This window comes from Phaethon aethereus (assembly GCF_964289735.1).
Source record: "Phaethon aethereus genome assembly, chromosome: 25".
Taxonomy (NCBI): Eukaryota; Metazoa; Chordata; class Aves; order Phaethontiformes; family Phaethontidae; genus Phaethon; species Phaethon aethereus.
Window position 1 is genome coordinate 948,430 of NC_138601.1, and position 20,624 is coordinate 969,053.

Below are 20,624 nucleotides of genomic sequence, written 5' to 3' on the forward strand. Positions count from 1 at the left end.
AGGATCGGGGAATGGGAATACCACAAGCAAACTGCACATACATAAGTCCATCCGGTGCTAACTCGATAGGACAAATGGAGTTTGGATCATGTGTCCCAGCTTCCTGGAGACACTCCCTGTCAGCAATAATACAGCACTGCCCTTCTTCTGGATTTTGGTTCACAGGTGTGAAACACTGCTGCTGGTTTACATTACAGATGTGTTCATAGCACAGCCCGCACTTCCACCTTGACATTCGTGCTGGTTTTCTGTCTCGACCTTAAAATTCTCACAGAAAATCATACCCCAACAATCAACTTCTTTTTGAACAGGTGTGGCCTTGCACCTCTGTAAGCATTCCCCAGACCTGCCCTCTCCCCTGCTGACACCGGCAGCTGGGGCACCTTTTCCTTGTCCCCATGTTAAAGGCACAGCCACGAGGAGGCAGAGCCGTCAACAATATTTACAGCTATGACCATGGCTATACAACGTACGACAAAGCTCAGAAGAGTTTCTCCCTCCAAACACCTTCCTGACACCCTTAACACCAAAATTGCTAGACCAACCTGATCTCCTTCTATGACCAGGTGACCCGCCTAGTGGATGAGGGAAAGGCTGTGGACGTTGTCTACCTGGACTTTAGTAAAGCCTTTGACAGCGTCTCCCACAGCATTCTCCTGGAGAAACTGGCAGCTCGTGGCTTGGATGGGTTTACTCTTCGTTGGGTGAGGAACTGGCTGGATGGCCGAGCCCAGAGAGTTGTGGTGAACGACGTTAAATCCGGCTGGCGGCCAGTCATAAGCGGTGTTCCCCAGTGCTCAGTTCTGGGGCCGGTCTTGTTCAATATCTTTATTGATGATCTGGATGAGGGAATCGAGTGCTCCCTCAGTAAATTTGCAGATGACACCAAGTTGGGTGGGAGTGTTGATCTGCTGGAGAGTAGGCGGGCTCTGCAGAGGGATCTGGACAGGCTGGATCGATGGCCCAGGTGGCCAAGAAGGCCAACAGCCTCCTGGCCTGTATCAGAAATAGTGTGGCCAGCAGGAGTAGGGAAGTGATTGTGCCCTTGTAATCGGCACTGGTGAGGCCGCACCTTGAATATTGTGTTCAGTTTTGGGCCCCTCACTACAAGAAGGATGCTGAGGTGCTGGAGCGTGTCCAAAGAAAGGCAACAAAGCTGGTGAGGGGTCTGGAGCACAAGTCTTATGAGGAGCGGCTGAGGGAACTGGGGTTGTTTAGTTTCCAGAAGAGGAAGCTGAGGGGAGACCTTATCGCTCTCTACAACTACCTGAAAGGGGGTTGTGGCGATGAGGGTGTTGGCCTCTTCTCCCAAGTAACTAGTGATAGGACAAGAGGAAATGGCCTCAAGTTGCGCCAGGGGAGATTTAGATGGGATATTAGGAAAAATTTCTTCACCGAGAGGGTGGTCAGGCATTGGAACAAGCTGCCCAGGGAGGTGGTGGTGTCGCCATCTCTGGAAGTGTTCAAAAAACGTGTGGATATGGTGCTTCAAGAAATGGTTTAGGGAACATGGTGGCGCTGGATTAATGGTTGGACTTGATGATCTTGAAGGTCCTTTCCAACCTTAGTGATTCTGTGATTCTGTGATTCTGTGATTCTACCTTATTGCTTAATCAAAACTCCCCAGGTTCTATCTCCCGGGCACTTCCTACAGAGGAGGACCATCTTCTCTGTCTCCGCTGGAAAAGTAGTTGTAGAAAGCAAGAAGTTGTCCCCTGAGACATCTCTTTGCCAAGATGGGCCGGCCCAATTCTCCCAGCTCAGCCTCCTCTCGCATGTCGTGCTTGTCAGGCCCCTAAGTAGCATGGTGATATTTGCTGGTCTTGCTGAGTATGTTGACCTTCTTCTTGGACAAGGGAGCCCCAACCTGGATGCGGTACTCCAGATGCAGTCTCACAAGGGCCAGAGGGGCAGGGTCACTTTCCTGGACCTGCCGGAAACACTTTGGCTAATCCAGCTGAGGGTGCAGTTGGCCTTCTTCGCTGCAAGGGCACACTGTGCTGCCTCATGTTCAGCCTGGCCGTCTCCTAAAACCACACAACCTCTTCTGCACATCTGCTTCCTCGGCATCCTGTCCCCAGCCTGCAGGACTGCAAGTCAGCCCCTTTCTTCACAGTCACTACTCTGTGAGCCTGGTAGTCCAGCCAACTCTCCACCCACATTATCAGCCTCTTAATGAACACATGCATCATCAGGAAGAATGGGAGAGGGCGTCAAAGGTCCTTTAAAACTCCAGATACACACCTGCCCTGCCCTTCCCTTCTCCACAATGGCCGCTACCTCACGAGAAAGCAATGAGGGTGGTGTTTGGCTCCACTAAGAGCCTCAGCTCAGAAGTGGCTCCATGGAGAGGGGAATCAGCCCTGGCTGAGCTTTCCCAGCAGCACTTCCCGGCAACGATGTGGCTAAGGTCACTAAGGGAAGGGGGGAAGCCCTCGGCTGCGCTGCCTGTAAGCTGGACCTGAGCACAGGCTGACAGATATTCAGGAGGGGAGACGGGCTTAAAAAATTTACCCACTGTACACATCCAATGTCCCTTCCTGACGCGGAAGTCATGGACACGACGTACTCGATCAATATGATCAGGTCGATGCCAACCTTTTTTGTACAACACAATCCCTTTTATACACATGCTCCTTTGCTTCCTCTTAGTTGTTTAACTCAGCTCCTTCTCCTCAAGGTTGAGCCGTGCAGATATCCAGCTGTTTACCAGCTTCTCAATGCCACAGCTCCTTCTCCTTAAGGTCGAGCCCTTGCAGGGTGTTCCAAACATCTCCCCCTTTTTGTTTATCTATAAACAAAACCTGATGGATCATTCGCAACCCAAGGACTGTGAGGAAGATGGACCATCTGTACATTCTTGTATCGTCCTGTGCCGCGAACTCAGCCCAGCAGTCGGTAGGTGCCAGCTTTATGTGGGCATCCCCACGGAGGCAACGGTGGCCTTGCCGTACACCGGCCCACTGCCCTTCAGGAAATCCCAGTATTTACACATTTGCAGAGGAACGAGTTTCGACACACGTGGCCAGCGAGTGTTGGAACTCACCTCAGTTGTCACCTTTTAACACAGGGAGCCTATGCACGCGCCACAGCCATCCCGTCTATTGGTTCGTAGGCTTTGTTCACACGGCATCTTACCATAATCCAGCAGTCACATATCAACTATGCTTAAGCCAATAGCAGAATGTTACAAGGCAAACAATTCTAGCTGTACTACTCCTAGCGATGGAAACTACTCCTAGCAATGGAAAAAGCGCCTGCACAAAGCTATGAAAACCAATATTGTATCTTACCAGAGAATTTGCTGTTATAGAGCGCTTTGTCCTAAAAGCTTTCCATTTTCCTCTAATGATACCACGAATTTCAGTGTGATTTATCCATACATTTTCTTTTGGCTGAGGTGGCATCCAGATTGCGATGACACCTGATAGTGTCACGATGTGTCCGACGATGACGATGGTGACGGTTTCGCCCATGGTTTTACCCATTTTGCAGGTGCCTAACAAGTTCCAGAATCTGTAATGACACAAGCATAAACTCGTCCTCAGGTTAGCAGTTGAAAAGGTCCTTCCCACATATTCTTTTCCAAACTTTTAACTTTTACTTGCACATTTTGTGTTAACTCAAACAGACTTCCTGTCATTCCTTTTACATGTTTTATTATGGGAGGTACTGTTTCTCCTTCTGCTAGACGCAAATAATTTAACACATATATGGCTTTATTCAAATGTTCTTGGAGTGGTGTGGTAGCGTCTCCCCCTTTTTGTTCTGAGCGTGTTTATCTAACCAGGTTTATCTAACAAAGCTCATTCATTGGGTGTTTAAGACGCTCATTTGGATTATTAGCTAGCCAAACATTCTTTATTACCTTTTGAACCATTCCTTGTAGACAGTGTAATAAACACAGTACAATAAGCATTATTATTAAGATAACAAGTCATATAACAACTACCCCTTTAAGTAAGTCTTTTAACCATCCAATTAGGCCCAAACTTGACAGCCATGATTCGAGGCCAAGCAAACTTGTCTTTAACTTATCTGTTAACTCCTTCTGTTTTCGCAATTGTTGAATTACCATCTGTGAGTTATCTGTTAAATTCATACAACACAATTCATACATTCTTCAAACTCCTCACATCCGTGCCCTTGGGCCAAAAGTAGGAAGTCGATTGCTGCCCTATTTTGCAACGTCGCATGCCTTATTGAGTCAGTTTCCATTAACAAAACACTGAGCGCTGCAGAAGTAGCATTGGTTTGTTTTGCTAGCCAACATCCCAATCTATTTAAGGTGGTTAAACCTTGGGCAGCAGCGACCCCAGGGGCAAGGAAAGAGGCTAATATGGTTTTGTCTGCATTCCAAAAATCCAATTGATCATTGCACCCTTCCTGATATTTTTGAATCTGTCGTTTTATTCTATGCCGTCGGGTAAGGTTTAATATCATACAAGTGTTGGGAGTCAACAATGTCAGACACCCCAATGTGCAAGGACCACCTCTCAAACGGGAGGGAATGCCTTGCCATGCACGATCACCACAAATAAAAATATTCCTTCAGGGAACCTTTTTGGGATAATACTAGAACGCGAGTTGTTCCTCGCCGTATAATTATACCAATAGGTATCATTCTGAAAAACGGCCAACGTGGGGCTTACATCCTGTGATCTGGTATCGTTCTGTCCCGTATAATTAAAATATAAACAGGCAGGGGCCGTAATGCTTCCTAAAATATCCAACTCCTGTGGTTCCAACAACTCCTGTGGCCCGTGCGCCATCCATCCGTCCCACTTATCCATAGCTGCGGAGGTGTTTGTTATGTTTAAAAACAAGGCTAGATCAGCGGCGGTCTTATTTACTACCATTGCCAAATAATAGTCCCCTAATGGCAGACCAACCAAGCATGTTGTAAACAGATTCTCAGCAGTGGACATGGATAAACAAAGGTGGTCTTGGCCCGTTTGATTAGCTAGTGTAACCCAGATATTTTTTCTTGGTTGAACAGAAAACCATGTCTGACCCTGGCATATGAAACACGTGACCATCAGACTCACGAACAACTTTCTTCCGCTTGTGGAGAGAGCTGTGCTCGCCATGGTCGAAGCCATCAACTTGGAACCCATCTCACTCCGCTATCTGTAAGAATACAAGCATAGCCTCGACCAGTCATTTTTATCTCCGCAGGTCCTTTCCATTCTCCTGTGACATCATCTTTGTACTGTACTAAAATTCTTTTCCCAGTCTGTGATACCCCAGATTGTAAACTTGAACCATGAATCACCATTGGAGGGTCTTCCCTGTCTCCCGTGAAGCGCAAATAATTTAGCACATACACCGCCTTTGCAAGTCGTTCTGCCGTGTCCAGCACGCTTCCCCCTTTTTGTTTTTGCAAAAGCACTTTCAATGTTTGATGTGCCCACTCCATGATAGCTTGCCCTGTGGGGGAATGAGGAATCCCTGTAATATGTCGAATGCCCCAAAGCTGACAGAAATGGGAAAATTTCTGAGACACATACGGAGGCCCATTATCCGTTTTTACCTGTAAAGGTACTCCTAAGGCCATAATAGCAGCATGCATATGCTTGATAACATGTCGCGCTGTTTCTCTGCCTTGTGCTGTAGCCCAAATGGCATGCGAAAAGGTGTCTATCGAGACATGGACATATTTCATTCTTCCAAATTCCGGAACATGTGTCACATCCATCTGCCATAACTGTAACGACTGGAGCTCTCTGGGATTAACCCCTATACCAATGCCCATCCCTGCTTTCTGACAGCTGGGACAAGACTGGACAATGCCCCTACCATCAGTTACGGGAATATGGAACTCTTTTGCCAACGCCTTTGCTGACTGATGGAAAAACTCATGTGATAGCCTAGCTTGTTCAAATGTTCTTACCGCAGGTGCGGTCCAGGCTGGAGCTACGAGGTGATCAGCGTGGGCATTTCCTACGGCTAAACCCCCACACTGCTGATGGCTATGAATGTGCATAATAAAATATGGTTGCTGTCGTTGGTTTAAATACCTCAACAGCTGCAGCAATAAGGAATATAATACCGGATTTTTGACTGCTTTGACCATGTCATGTTCAAGTCGCTGTACCGTGCCCACCACATATTGTGAATCCAACACAACGTTAACAGCCTTTTGAGACCATTTTTCGAATACCCAAAGAACTGCTCGAAGTTCCATAGTTTGTAAAGAATCTCCAAGCACCCCAGGTAACAGTTGATGTTTCCATTCGTCGTTTTCTTGCCAAGTGACAGCCGCTCTACGGGATTTGCGTCCTGCGTCGGTAAAGACTGTCACCACGTTCACTGGGGTCTCCGATCGCATGGGCATTTCTTCAAACTGTTGACTAACCAACAGTGACAACAATCTATCTGACAGATAGCTATTTGTAACGCATCCCAAAAAGTCCGAGATTGCGATCTGAAACTCCAGAGAACTGGCCAACAACCAATCTAAGTACATTTGAGATAGAGGAACATAAATTATTACAGGTTCTAACCCAGATATCTCTACAATTCTTTGTCTTCCCTTAATAATGAGTTGTGCAAATAATTCATGTCTGGTAACCACTGTTTTTCTGGGTTGGTAGGAGAGAAAAACCCATTCCAACACTTTCAAACTGTCCGCCGTATTTCCTAACTGCACAATCAGTCCTAGTGGATGTTTCCATTCCCCTCCTGAATTAATTATCATAAGTGAGATATTCTCAGTAGGTGAACATCTGTGAGCATAGGCTGTTGCTATCTTCTCAGTAATTTTCTGCAAAGCTTGCTGTTGATCCTCGTCCAGTTGAAGGCGCTCCGGATCTTCCACCGATGACCCCAGGAGCGGCATCAACGGCCTCAGACCATCATTAGTAATTCCGCAAATATTTTGAACCCACTGTATAACCCCCATTAATTTTTGGACATCAGAAAGATTTTCTATTTTTGAATTAATCTTTATCTTTTGTGGGCAGACCGCTCCACTGGTGATAATCCAACCTAAATACTGCCATCGTCCCTTCTTTTGAATTTTTTCCGGTGCTATTTTTAGACCCCGTTTTCCTAAATCATGCTCTAATTGCTGTAAAATGTGGTCTGCATTCAATTGTGTCCCTGCTATTAACATATCATCCATATAATGATACATTATTAAATCCAGATACTTTCTCCGCACCAGCTCTAGAACCCATGCCACAAATGTCTGATACATCGTAGGTGAATTTTTCATTCCTTGCGGTAACACTACCCAGTGATACCTCTTTGCTGGTTCTCCTTTATTTACCGATGGTACCGTAAAGGCAAACTTCTCTGCATCCTCAGCTGCTAAGGGAATGGTAAAAAAGCAATCCTTTAGATCAATTATCAACAAATCCCAATCCTCTGGTAACATAACCGGAGAGGGTAGTCCAGGCTGTAATGTCCCCATATCACACATTACTGCGTTGATTGCCCACAAGTCGTGTAGCAGCCGCCATTTTCCAGATTTTTTTGGTATAGTAAATATAGGTGTATTCCACGGACTGGTCGACGGCACAATGTGCCCAGCTTCCAGTTGTTCTTGCACCAAGCTATTAATAATTTGCAGCCGTTCTTGCTTCAGCAGCCACTGATCTATCCATACTGGTTTAGTTGTTTTCCAACTCAGCTTTAGGATTAGCTGCTGCTCAGTGACCGCCCCTAAAAAGGTGGTGTAACTAGTCGAGCCCCTGTTTGACTGAGTAGGTCCCTGCCTACCAAGGCAACAGGCAAATGCATCACGTATGGTCGCGTAGAAACCGTTCTTCTGTCTGGAAACGTAAAAGCAATTACGTCTTTGCTCACCAACGTAACTTGTGTCCCTCCTACTCCCATAATTCCTGTATTAGCCGGCATCAAGGGCCAGTGCTTAGGCCACTTATGATAGGAGACAATGGTGACATCTACCCCTGTATCAATAACCATACCTAATCTAGTGAGTTGCCCATTGGGATGTCTTAAATCCATTTGTTCTTCAGGTTTCCCCTACTAATATCTAAAGCCAATAAAACATCTGGCTGCCCTGTAGATCCAAAACCTTGATCCTCGCTTATTCTTGTGCTAGCATTGGGCACTATCAATTTAAACGGAATCAATTGAGCAATTTTTGACCCTGCTAAGATTGTCAACGGAGGAACAGGGGTATGTACCATAATTTTAATTACGCCATGATAATCAGCATCAATCAATCCTGGGACTACAAAGATACCTTGCCTAGATGCTGAGGATCGTCTTATTAACAGAGCACTTAAATCATGATCTAAAGGTCCCCTGAGGTCCCGAGGGACCCTGCAGAGGGTAGCAGTGGGTCAAACACCGATATTTCTTCCTGACCTCCCGCCCCCACCCCACGCCGCAGAAACAGACTTGTGGGTGGCGGCAGTGTTCTGGAGACGGGTAGCACCGTATGGTCCAACCGAGTCTCCAACTGCTTCAGTCTTTCTATCAGCTCCTGCAACTGTTGCTCTGTTTGGTCACGGAGCTCCCCCTCATCTACTGGCAGCAGTGACGGTGAGGATCATTCTGGCGACTCGCTCCGGGGACTTGTAAGTGGGAACTCTGGCCGTTCCTGGCTATCTCGTTCTGGTGCTGTGACTATGGTCGGAACAGTCATGCTTCTTTTTGGGGGCACCCAAGGAACTACCGGACCCTCAAACATCATAGAGGTAGCGGTGCCTCTCAGATCCCCAAATTCAGCTGACAGAGCTGCAAAGGCAGAAGCAGTGGCAATGCATTCCACCTTTAGTTCTTTTAATGTCTCTAGGATCAACCTCCAGAGCATCAGAAACTTTATACTGTCTTTGCGGCCTGTGCTGACTTCATCCCACAGTGCTGCAGCAATTCCTTCCCAGATCGGGACCTCAAAAGCCGCACCTACTGAGGGGATTAGTCCTTTTTGCCGCGCCCATACCAATAATCTTTTTAGGCCGGCTTCCTCATACTGTACACCAATCTGAGAGGATATGTTGGAGGAGCTTTACCACCGCTTCTTCCTCTTTTGTTAGCATGGACCCCATTTCCTCCCCAGCCAATCACCTGATCAGGGCGAGATTCCGACGGTTTCTTCATTTTCGCTAGCATCCTCCAGGCACCGGGGCAGCACCTGTTACGGCTGGCTTCCGCACCCCCTTTGCTCTCTCTTCTGCTCTGGGAAGCATCGACTAGAGGGTCCCTGTTCAGGCGCCAAATGACGTGGAAGTCACAGACATGACGTACTCAATCAATATGATCAGATCGATGCCAACCTTTATTGTACAACACAATCCCTTTTATACACATGCTCCTTTGCTTCCTCTTAGTTGTTTACCACAGCTCCCTCTCCTCAAGGCTGAGCCCTGCAGGTGTCTAGCTGTTTACCAGCTTCTCAATGCTACAGTTCCTTCCCCTTAAGGTTGAGCCCTTGCAGGGTGATCCCAACACCTTCCCTTCCAGGGGCAGTTCTGGGGCACTCAGACCGAGATTCCAATAAAAGGCATGAACATGTTTGTAGGCTGAAGCCGAAAGCAGTCAGCAGCTCTTTGGCTTTGCTGTCCAAGCCACAGAGTCTGCCCATCCACTCAGAGCACAACAACATCGGGCTTCAAGTTCCGTTCATTCAGCACCTGCTTGATCCACAGTCTCAGTCCCTGCCTGACACGGCACCAGGCTGGTGAACTGCACAAGTACATTTAGCAATGGCTTGGACACGAGAGAGGGCTGTGTCCCATCCCAGACACAAGCAACAGTGCAGTGGAAGCAGATGCACGCAGGGATGGCCAGCACATGGTCCTCAGGGTTCCTCAGCCTTTCTCCTTGCCCAAAAAGCAATCCCCATTCTTCTGAACTCCCTAGCGCTGGGCAGAACAGCTGTGTCCTGGCCTGGAGAGGCAGGGAGGGGGGACTGCCAGCCCCGCTGAGGCACTCCCAATCTTGTTACACCGAATTAAACACAGGATCCAAGCTGGAGGGAACCTGTTCTTGTTGGGCTCTGAAATTGGCATTAGCAGAGCGTGAGGTTTGGAGGGGCAGGAAAAGGAGGGCTCAGGACGCAGGGGCTGCATTTCGGTGCCTCTTCCCTGGACAGATCTCATTCCCTTGCGATGAGGGACACACAAGGACACACACACACACATGCTAATGCACAGCAGCATAAAGTCATGCACAAACTAGTGCTCCCATGTGCATCCACACAAACGTTGCTGCTTACAAGTGCACACAAGTAAACAACACACACAGGAACACAACGAAGCATGGACTCTGCTGAGGAGCCCTGGGGACTGGGCAGTGTTAGGTAGGGTGAAGCATAACCTAGGAGCACGCACACACCTGGGGTGGCATTGATAAATGACCATCAATGTGAAGCTGAGGAGGGAGGGAAAGGAAAGCATAGGGTACGTCCTCATGCACAGGAGCCCTTGGTGTCCAGCTGAGAATGGCTGGAGCTTTTTCCTGCGAACAGCACTTCAAAGAGCCCCAACAGAGTGACACAGGCTGATGTCACCTGCCTGCTCTGGACCTATCCAGTGTTTGAACTGAGTCTTCTGCCTGCACAGCTGCATTCCTGCCCCAGACATCCTTTCATCCCCATGCTCAGAAGAAGCCTTCATTGGGGAATGGGCATGGCGCAAAGCCGGCAATGAAAAGGCAGCAGTGTTGGAAACCGAAGCACAGCCCGTGTCATTAGCTGCGATGGTTTGCATTCAAGATGAGCTTGTCAGAAAATTGTTACCTCTGCAAAGGGTGCCTCTGGTCCTGCGGCAATGAAGGGCAGGTATAAGAGCCAGCCCAAGTCCCTGCTCTCTCATCCCCTTCTCCTGCTTCCTTCTCCTTGGGAACCAGGTGAGTCTGATGCCCCTTCTCCTTCTCTTCCAAAGTGGGATCTCTTCTTGATGCACAACTCAGCTGATATTGGCTCTGTCCTGTGATGGAGCTTGGAGCTCCTTGTCATGACAGAAAGAAGTGGGTGGAAGTTCTGTTTAGAGAGAGGCTGGGATGTGGCTGAGGGGAGTTTTGATTAATTAATTACGAGAACGCCTCTACGGGCCAGGCTGTTCTTTGGAGGGCAATGAAGAACGTATGGTTCCTGGCCCTGCTTCCAGTTACCCACTCCTCATTCTTTGTGACGGGGTAACCAGGCTGCTCCTCACTCACCCTTGTGCTCTGCTTCCTCCCTGCACTCTCTCCCAGGTGCACCTCTGGACCCTTAGCGACATGTCCTGCTACAACCAGTGCCTGCCATGCCGGCCCTGTGGCCCAACCCCGCTGGCCAACAGCTGCAACGAGCCCTGTGTCAGGCAGTGCCAGAACTCCACCGTTGTCATTGAGCCCCCTCCCGTGGTGGTGACCCTGCCTGGCCCCATCCTCAGCTCCTTCCCACAGAACACCGTTGTGGGATCCTCCACCTCCGCTGCTGTTGGCAGCATCCTCAGCTGTGATGGAGTGCCCATCACCTCTGGGTGCTGTGACCTCTCTGGCATTTCCAGCCGCTACTACGGCAGAAGGTGCCTCTTATGATAAATATGTGCCTGCGACAGACCCCCAGAGACTCCTTGAGGAACACAGAACATGGTACTGGGAAGGGGATTGAGATTTTTTGGCTATGTTTTCAGTTTAGCTGAGTGGCTTTGCCTTTCTTTCCCCTTTCATTGTTTGCTTCGGTTCCCCTTGGCAGCAAGGTCCCACCAAGGCCAGACTGGTGCAGAACATCTGCCTCCTCTCCCTCTATGGGACACGCAGACACAGAGACATCGTGCAAGAACTTCTTCAAGGCCAATGTCTGCAGACTCTTGGCTTTCCCTGGGGCTCCCTGCACTGGCAGCCACCACTCGGTGTGATTTTCTTTCCCTCTTTTGACTCATTAAAGTTCTGCTGCATTCAAGCCTGGCCTCCATGTGGTCCTTCCCTCTGTGGACTCTCCCCAAGCTGCCAGAGGAGAAGGGTGTTGCTCTGGGTTGGAAGGGGCTGAGGGCACAAGGATACCTTTCTCCATTCACAGGGGAATGGGAGGCTGGGACACGCTGCAGTGCGGCCAGTTTTGGGTACCATTCCCTGGAGCTGAGGAAGACATCCCTGGCTGCTGGGCTGCCAGTGACCATCAGGCCTTGCCTTGTTGTGTCTCTGCCCACAAATTCCCAGAAAGGCAGGAGGCCCTGAGGGGCAGCAGCCCCATGAGCTCTTGAGGAAGGGCGTTCCTCTTGCTCTGTGCAGAGCTCTGCTGGGTGGGTGTGGGGCTCCAGAAGGTGATTTGCTTTGCAGAACGGAAGTGTAGTAAACCAGGGAGCAACCCTTGGGATGGCCCATAGTTGGTACTCCACATCCCTCTGTCCTCCAACACCCGATGGAGGGGCCATGGCCAGTGGGCATGGGCAGGAGTCACAGCAAAATGTCTCCCATGGTGCTGAATGCCTTGAGGCTGGAATTTGGAGCTTAGCATGTGGGAGCTGAGGGCAGTCAGCACAGAAATGGGGACAGTGAAACGGTGTCTTTCTGAAGGACATCAAATTGCTCTGAAACAGAGCATGCAGGAGCATGTGAAGATCAGCAAGGATTAAGTTACTGGGTGCACTTGTCAACAGAGCTGCAGGTGGGTGCAGAGCTCTGGACTACTTCATTGGTCTCCCCGAAGAATTTGTGCTCAGGTGTTGTCTGCCATTCTGTGGGGAGAGGATTTTTCTACAGGAAAAATTCCTCCCTTCTGATCAGTGGACATGTCCCTTGGCAGCCACTACAGTCTCATATCTTATTTCCTTCATATGAAAATTCTGATGCCTTGACAAAAGTGTGTAAGTTGAAGAATGGAAGTCAGTCTTGAGACGTGGAGAGGCTCAATGTCTGCAAAGGCCAGGACAGGTGTGACTCTGATGTGGTTTCTCTCTGTCTTAGAGTGGAAAACGGGTGACTGGATGACTGCCAAACCCTTGAGCTCACTCAAGCTGATGGGACTGGCCCATGACTGACTCATTGCTTAACGGTAGGGTCTGCAGGACTTGCCTAGGTTCATCTAGAGGGGCTGAGAGCTGGTGTCAGGTATCCTGGTTCTCATTTCTGTGGGTACATCATCACGCTCATGTACATGTTCATGTGATGGAGGCCGTGTGTACATTCGCATGTACACATGTGTGTCTGTGGCAGTACACATGCAAACGTGGGTGTGCACAAATGTTCTATGTGGGTGTGTTTGAGCAATTGCATCCACGATTGTGTATGTGTTTTAGCACATGCACGGGACTTCGTGCAGGAGAGCAGGAATGCGTGTGACTGGTCTGCATAATTCTGTGGGCAAAGGTGAGTGTAGATGTGTGTTTTTGTTGTGTGTACATCTGTGCAGAGGAGCATGCACATACACCTGTGTGCATATACATGTGTGCAGGAGCATGCATATGTGTAGGCATGTGTGCTTGAATACCTGCAAGTACATGGTGGTACGGGGGGTGCCTGTGCCCATCGGTATGAACATGGGCTCCCTTGGAAATGTATGTGCACACACCTCTGCATAAGTGCACGCGTATGAGTTGCTCTTTCGGTGCGTGGCAGCTCACGTGTGTGGTTGGGCGCGTGCGTGTGAATCTGTGTGTGCGCTGAAGGGGACACTCAAACTCTAACTGCTCAGCAGTGGTAATTTGTGACCAAGGAGTGATCTGCCAGTGAGGGCAAGGAGGCCCAAGTGCAGAAGGGGTTAAGGTGGCTGGCAGCAGGACTGCCAGGGGCAGAAGGGCTGCCTGCAAGGGAGTGCAGTTTCCCATGGTGGTGAGATAAGAAAGAGCTGCAGCATTGTCTTGTGGCAATCCTGGCATGTGACTGCTCAGGGGCACCTTTGGGCAGCAGAGCTGGTGCTGGGGGATAGACCCAGTGCCAGGCTGAGGTGCCTCATGCCAATGCTGACAGGGTTGGTGCTGCTGCCAATGTATGTCAGGAATCGGCTCCTGATGGGCCTTTGCGGACTCCTGGTAGAAGTGCTTATGGTGGTAGGACTCTGTCCAATACACTCATCAGGTGGTGGGTTTTGATTTTTTGTTTTACTGCATATTTAAGCTAAAGCTTAATTTGCCTCAAGGGGCACAACAAACATTCCTCATCAGCACAAATAAGTGAGAGTCAAAGGTCTTGCTAAAATCGAGGCCCAACCACAGCCAGTGCCCCTCCCCTTCCCCACAGGGCCAGTCACCTCCTCACAGAAAGCAATGAGGCTGGTGAGGCATGATTTGCCCTCAGGAAACCCATGTGAGCTGCTCCCAAGACCCTTCTTGCCTTTTATGAGTTCAGAAAAGGCTTCTGAGAGTATTTGCTCCATCTTCTTTCCAGAGGCTGAGTAGTGACTGACCAGTCAGCTCCTTGCACACCCTTGGATGCATCCCGAGTGATCCCACGAACTTGTCTATGCCTGACTGGTAGTAAGAGCTCCTTCATTCTTTCATCTTCTACTGCGGGTGCTGCTTCATTCTCCTAGAGTCTGTGAGGAGGCTCACGGATGTGGTAGGCCCGAGAAGCAGCCACAGCAGAAAAAATTAGAGGGTAAATAGGTTTTGAGTATGTCAGGCTTTTCCCTGTCATTTGTGACCAGGTCCCCATCCTCACTGCGGAATAGGCCCACATCTCCTTAACCTTCCAAGTACCTTCATCTCATGGTTAATCCCCATATCCATGTCCAAGGTACTCAAGGACCAACCAATAGCAGGGAGAGGGCTTTTGTGTGGGTGAATGGGCTCAAGCTGGGCACATTACGCGCATTAGCTGCATCGCCCCCTCACACCAAGTGCAGATCAGTGTCCCCTCAACCATCTTGAGGCCTTGGACACAGGACTTACAGAAGATGACTCTGTCAAGTCCAGCACCTGTGCAGGGTGGTAATGAAGTGGGTGTGGATATGTTCTTATGCTAACAATGCTGGTGACTTTGATGTATGCTCTCTCTATATGGAGCTAAACTGCAGAGACTTTACACTGTGTGCGTGCACAGCAAGCCCTGCTTTGTGGAAGTCGGTCGAGTGGTGACTGTGAGGGGGAAAGAACATTTGGAGCACAAACTGTCTGTACATACCAGGTGGATGGAAAGGAAACAACGTCAAGCAACTGTGTACAGCTTGAAGCGAGTCGGCAAGGTGAGAGCTGTTCATCCATGCTTCTCTGGACATCACAGCATCCAGACCTCCTCCAAAAAATCAACCTCTTTCCAACGTTCTCCCTCAGCCAAGGGGACCATGGCTTCACCTGGAGGATGTGAGAGGAGGGGTTAAGGGAATCTTAGCAGTTAATTAGTAGATAAGGTTTGAAATCTTGTTAGCTATTGCATAAAGTAACTAAAGCAGGAGATATGTAGTTCCTTACAAAGACAGTTCCTGATAAACTGACAGGAGTGAGAAGACTTGTGGCCCCTCACAAGGACGGTCCCTGATAAGAAGCAGGAGAGTGCCTCAAGAACCGGCTGAAACTGACCTTGTGGTTTGGACGAAAACCAAAGAACAACTGAGTCTGCGTAAGAGCAAGGGGTTACTAGTGGTGACGAAGAGGAGCCACCGGCCTTCATCCTCACGACCCTCAGCGACCACCACCAGAAGGCACTGCGCAAGCGCAGATGGGAGGAGTTCATGCAAGTAACGTCTTGGAACTCATTTCAATACGAAGCGAGGACAGGTCATGCATATATATAGGCATATTGCGAAACTTTATGTATATGCAACACTTTGCTGTATATATTTGCAGTAAGTGCCGCGTTGGAGTGCGCACGGTTTTTGGTGGGACTACCCCCCCGTGCTGCCCAGCGCTGAATAAACACACCTACTTTACAATCTTATAGATTGTGGAGTCTGTTTTCCGCATGTCAGATGGTGCGTGTCGATTGGATCATTCCATTGGCTGAGCTGGTGAGTGAAGCCTGCCCAAGACATACAGCATAGACTTCCAATGCCTTGCACATTTAAGTAGGGCCGGATTAAGGGGGAGTTCTCTGCTCTTCAGCCACATGAGATTTCTGGTTTGTATTGCTAAGGAGCAAGATGGGAGAGAACGGGATCTTTATATGGTGGTTCAGCTCCATCTCTCTTAGACATCCACCTGAGGATAGCTTGATTCTCTGCTAGAGAACGGATCAAGAATCTTGCCTCGTCTGCAGGGAGGGTTTAGATTATAGCCCACATTTCATCTGGCTTCTCAGCAGAGCTACCATGGATAGAATTGAACTCAGAAAATTTTGTCTTCAACCACTGAGGCATGGATATCTCTGCCCAAGTTGAGATGTCCGACCTATTCATCCGAGCTGCTTGCTAGACTCCTGCCTTAGTCCTCAGAGACACCTGGCACTTTTAGCCTTGTATATGAGGCAAGACGAGCCATGTCTCTCTCGCAAGTGCCTTTTCTCTGCCCAAAGAAGGGGGCTAAGCTGGAGAACCGAGCATTTCATCATACCTCTTTCCACTTAGTCAGAAGTCCTTCTCCTGACTTTGACATGGCAAAATTTCAAGGAGGTGAGTCTGTTGCCTTCGCAGGCGTGGCGACCTGGTTCAGGAACGGCACGGCGACCAACCCCAGGCCACTTGGGCTATCAGCTCGCTGACACCAACGTGGTGGATGGCAAATGGCGTTTATTGGTGTGTGACACGGCGTTATATAGCTTAGGTTTATAACCTCACTTCCGCCTGCTTGCATCATAAACTAAACGCTATTGGCTTTCAGGAGAGGGGCCCTAACTTTCCGTACAGCGCGATATCTTCCGGCCGCCAGACCCTAGCTATCTACATTTCCCCCCTCCCTATGCGTAATTCAATTAATTAAATTATTTTATCAATTTATAATAATAAATTAATTAGTATTAATTATATTAATTAATATCAACAGTAATTAAATTACTATTTAATTAATGAATTTAATTAAATTGGTTAAAATATAGCAATCTTAAAGAATATATATATCGTAATCTTGGATAGGAAACATACTAAATGCATCCTACTCTTACTCTATGCCTTATAATAATCTTAAAAAATATATACATATTACGAACTTGAATAGAAAACACAAGGCACATCAAGAGGTGACTGGGGGGTAGCTGGGAGCAACGGGGTATAACTGGGGATAGTTAAAGGAAATTTTGAACAAGAACATTCTTAAAGCAGCGGGTTGCGATAACTTGCTGATCATCGAATCGAAGGAGGGACCATTTAAATGGCCGATGGGGATGGTGTTCTGATACTGCTTGCCCTATAGTGACGAGCCCTAAAATCAAGATCACACAAAGACATCGTAGCCTCCCCCTTTGGAGGTTAGGTCGCCGCTGTTTGGATTCCACCAGTGTGGAGCTCCCAGGTGCGGACAGGATGCTTGTCGGCTTGTCGTCCTCTCTCGCCACCGGGGTGTACGGGTTACAAGGACGTCCAATAATCCGGTCCTGTGGACAAAAACTCACAGTTTTCATTAGCTTTATTCTGAAGGTCCGGTTTAATAGACTTAAGCGGACACCACTTAACTTTTCCATCTTTTTTAACTGCGGCATACCCTCACCCTGTAAGGACTGGCCTCCACCCTTGTTCCCATTCTCCCAGCTCTTTTTTTTTTTTTTTTTTTTGGTTTGCAGTACCTTTTTGTTGGGCTCCGGCCCCGCCCGCTTCCCTTGCGGGCGGGCCATTCCCGCCCTCTCGATTCATCCCGCCCTCTGCTCGGCGGGGTGTTTGTCTTATCAGCGCATTTTTTCGGATGGCCGCTCTGATTGGCTTTCCACCCTTCGCTCGTGCTCTCCTCACCTTCCCGGTCACTCTCATCACCTCTCTTTTTCACGTTCTCCTCCCCTTCACGTTTGTGTGCGCTTGTTAACGCTAACGCTTCCTCCCTGTTCCCACTAAGGGCATCCCCGCCCCGCCCTTTGCCTTCTTGCTCGGTGCCATCTTGGGGCACATAGGGCGGTGGTGTAGCCCAGACTTCCTCAGACTCTGATTTCTCCGCGGCGCCCCTGGTCTCCTCGGCTAGCTTACCCCAGAAGAATTTAGCTCGTTTCTGTCCGTCCGTAAGCGGATCGGGGTTCGGGAATTGAGGGGACGTGTCGCCCTTTTGCAGATCTTTAGGCTCACTAGAATCGTCATCGTCTGGGGGGTGCAAAGTCTGCGTGGCTGCCCCGACTCCCAATTTCGGGGTGACCAACAAACAGTTCTTTGCCGCCCTCCAGGTGTCCTGTTCTTGTATTGCCTTCTGCAGGGCCTGTACGACTTTCCCCCACGACTTAAGGTTTTTCCCACGACCCGAGGACATCGTCTCTTCAGCTAACGCTTTAGTGCATTTATCCCACACTTCAGGGTGGAGAATATCCACCGGCTGGGCAATGACCCCAATTTGCAAAAGTCTCGCAACTGCGAGAGTAAAATCTTTGGGTTTACAATCAATACCCCACTGCTTATGTAATTGTGATACGACCTTCACAAGGGCTTCCATCCTCCTTGTTGGTCCGGGAGCGTCCTCCCCGCCAGGCTGGTCCTGCCGCTCCGGCCGCCGTTCACCCGTCCAGGCGACGATTCCCGGGTTTCGGCACCACTTGTTGCCTTTGCAGGCGTGGCGACCTGGTTCAGGAACGGCACGGCGACCAACCCCAGACCACTCGGGCTATCAGCTCGCTGACACCAATGTGGTGGATGGCAAATGGCGTTTATTGGTGTGTGACACGGCGTTATATAGCTTAGGTTTATAACCTCACTTCCGCCTGCTTGCATCATAAACTAAACGCTATTGGCTTTCAGGAGAGGGGCCCTAACTTTCCGTACAGCGCGATATCTTCCGGCCGCCAGACCCTAGCTATCTACATGAGTCTTACCCCTAGTAGCTATGCTGAGAAGCAGACTGTCACACTAGCCTGCTGCCCTGTGTTGCTGCCACGTCAGCCCGAAAGCCCTTGCGATAAACTGACCTAGAAGAGGTGAGAAAATCTCCTCCAGTGCCACGTTATCATGACAGTTTTCCAATCCCTCAGTCTCATTTGCTGAAATCACAACTCAGTATCGCCTGCCTTGAAGAGTGCAGGTACGTGATTCCCTTCCCCTGCAACAGTCTTTCAGGTAGCTGGAGACACTTAGCCTGCCATACACAGTTTCCTAAATGGGATTTTCATCCCATGCAAGTAAGTGCATTCACCACGTTCTGGAGGAGATGCCTGTGCTTGATCTGATAGATAATTCCATGTTCATTTGATGGTGTAGGCCTGATCTTCAGAGTCAGATCTAGTTGTCCAAACATGTTTCTGCATCAAAGCATTCTCCTCAGAATTTTAACTTAGGGTAGATGCTCTTTTCCCATGCTCTGCACCAACTACTTTTTCAGGGATGTTGGCTTTGTTTCACTACTAGTAGCATCTGAAGAACCAGCACAGGCATGCAAACTCTCACAGAAACTTTCCTGTCTTTGCAGATGAACCTCAACGTTTGGGCACACGCTGCAAATGGGACAAGTGAGGAAGAATTCATCCTTCTTGGCTTCCCAGGCACATGGCATTCTCCTTTGGTCTCCCTTGTGGTGGTATTTGCACTCACTCTACTCCCTGACAGTAACAGGCAACACATCCATCATAGCCCTCGTGTGGGCAAACAGCAACCTCTGTACCCCAATGGACTTTTTCCTGTGTAATCTCTCCTTTCTGGATATTTGGTACACTATGGGTGTTGTTCCCAAAGCCATAGGAATCATGCTGGGGACTAGCCGTCTCCTTCAGTGCCCCCATCCTCCAGGTGTTCTTTCTTCTCTCCCTAGGCTCCAACAAGTGTTTTCTCCTGTCTGTCATGGCCTATGACCACTGCTTAGCCACATGCTACCTCTTGAGATACAGCTGTGTCATTAACAGTGTCCCCTCTGCTCAGCTGGTGCTCAGCTGCTGGCTGGGAGGCTTTCTGGCCATCTTTCTGCTGACCTTTCTGACATCCAGGATGATGTTCTGTGGCCAGATGTCATCAATCATTTCTTCTGGGATTCCTGCCTTGCCCTCTCCTGCAGTGACATATGACCTTCCTTGTCTAGTGACCTTCCTTGTCTCCATAATTCTTGTGGTGGCCTCCCGTATGGTCACCCCCGTCTCCTGTGTATACAGCATCTCTTGCATCCTGAGAATCCTGTCAGTCCACGGCCAGAAAAAGGCCCATCGCAGTGTCATCATGATCTGGTACGGCTCCACCATGTTCCTGTATGTCAAGCCATTGGCCCAGAGCTCCCTGATCTGAACAAACTCATGCATACCTTTCACACAGTTGTAACTCCTTTGTTGAACCCCTTCATTTACACACTCAGGAACAAAGAAGCAAAGCAAGCTCTGGAGTGGGCTTTCCAGAAAAAGTGAAGTGCCTTTTCAAAGGGCCTCCATGGGAGCAAACAGATTCATCCTCTCCCTCCCATGACTTGTATGCTGCAGAAGTTCCTCACCAAAGTGTAAGGGCACCTGGGCATCACAGGTAGTGAGAAGCCACCAGTTCCCCCGTAAGCTCAACCCTCTCACCACTCTTAAGCCATCCTAGGCTGGGCTGAGCCTCGATTCTAATGCTCCTGCCTCCCTCTGCTTGCTCCTGGGTAAATTCAGAATGCCTCAGGGTGCTCTAAAGACCAGCACTTGGAAAGGGTCACAAACCCCATCCAGAAACAGGTCTTTGACAGAACACTGGAGGAGTGGTTTGTATTCCAGTTTGC

The 20,624-nt window shown here is 49.1% G+C and overlaps 2 protein-coding genes across 2 annotated transcripts; both read left to right on the plus strand.

The window, feature by feature from the left end:
* Positions 1-11,196: 11,196 nt before the first annotated feature.
* Positions 11,197-11,499, plus strand: LOC309413394 (feather keratin Cos1-1/Cos1-3/Cos2-1-like; the record flags this gene model as incomplete). Its single annotated transcript, XM_082010514.1, has 1 exon — positions 11,197-11,499. The coding sequence occupies one exon, from the start codon at positions 11,197-11,199 to the stop codon at positions 11,497-11,499; it is 303 nt and encodes a 100-aa protein (XP_081866640.1).
* Positions 11,500-19,072: 7,573 nt separating this feature from the next.
* Positions 19,073-20,280, plus strand: LOC309413335 (olfactory receptor 6F1-like; the record flags this gene model as incomplete). The annotated part of the gene is given in 6 exon segments (XM_082010456.1): positions 19,073-19,481; positions 19,483-19,649; positions 19,651-19,883; positions 19,886-19,943; positions 19,945-20,153; positions 20,156-20,280. Coding segments are annotated over 6 exon segments (948 nt in total). The 5' UTR covers positions 19,073-19,325.
* Positions 20,281-20,624: the final 344 nt, after the last annotated feature.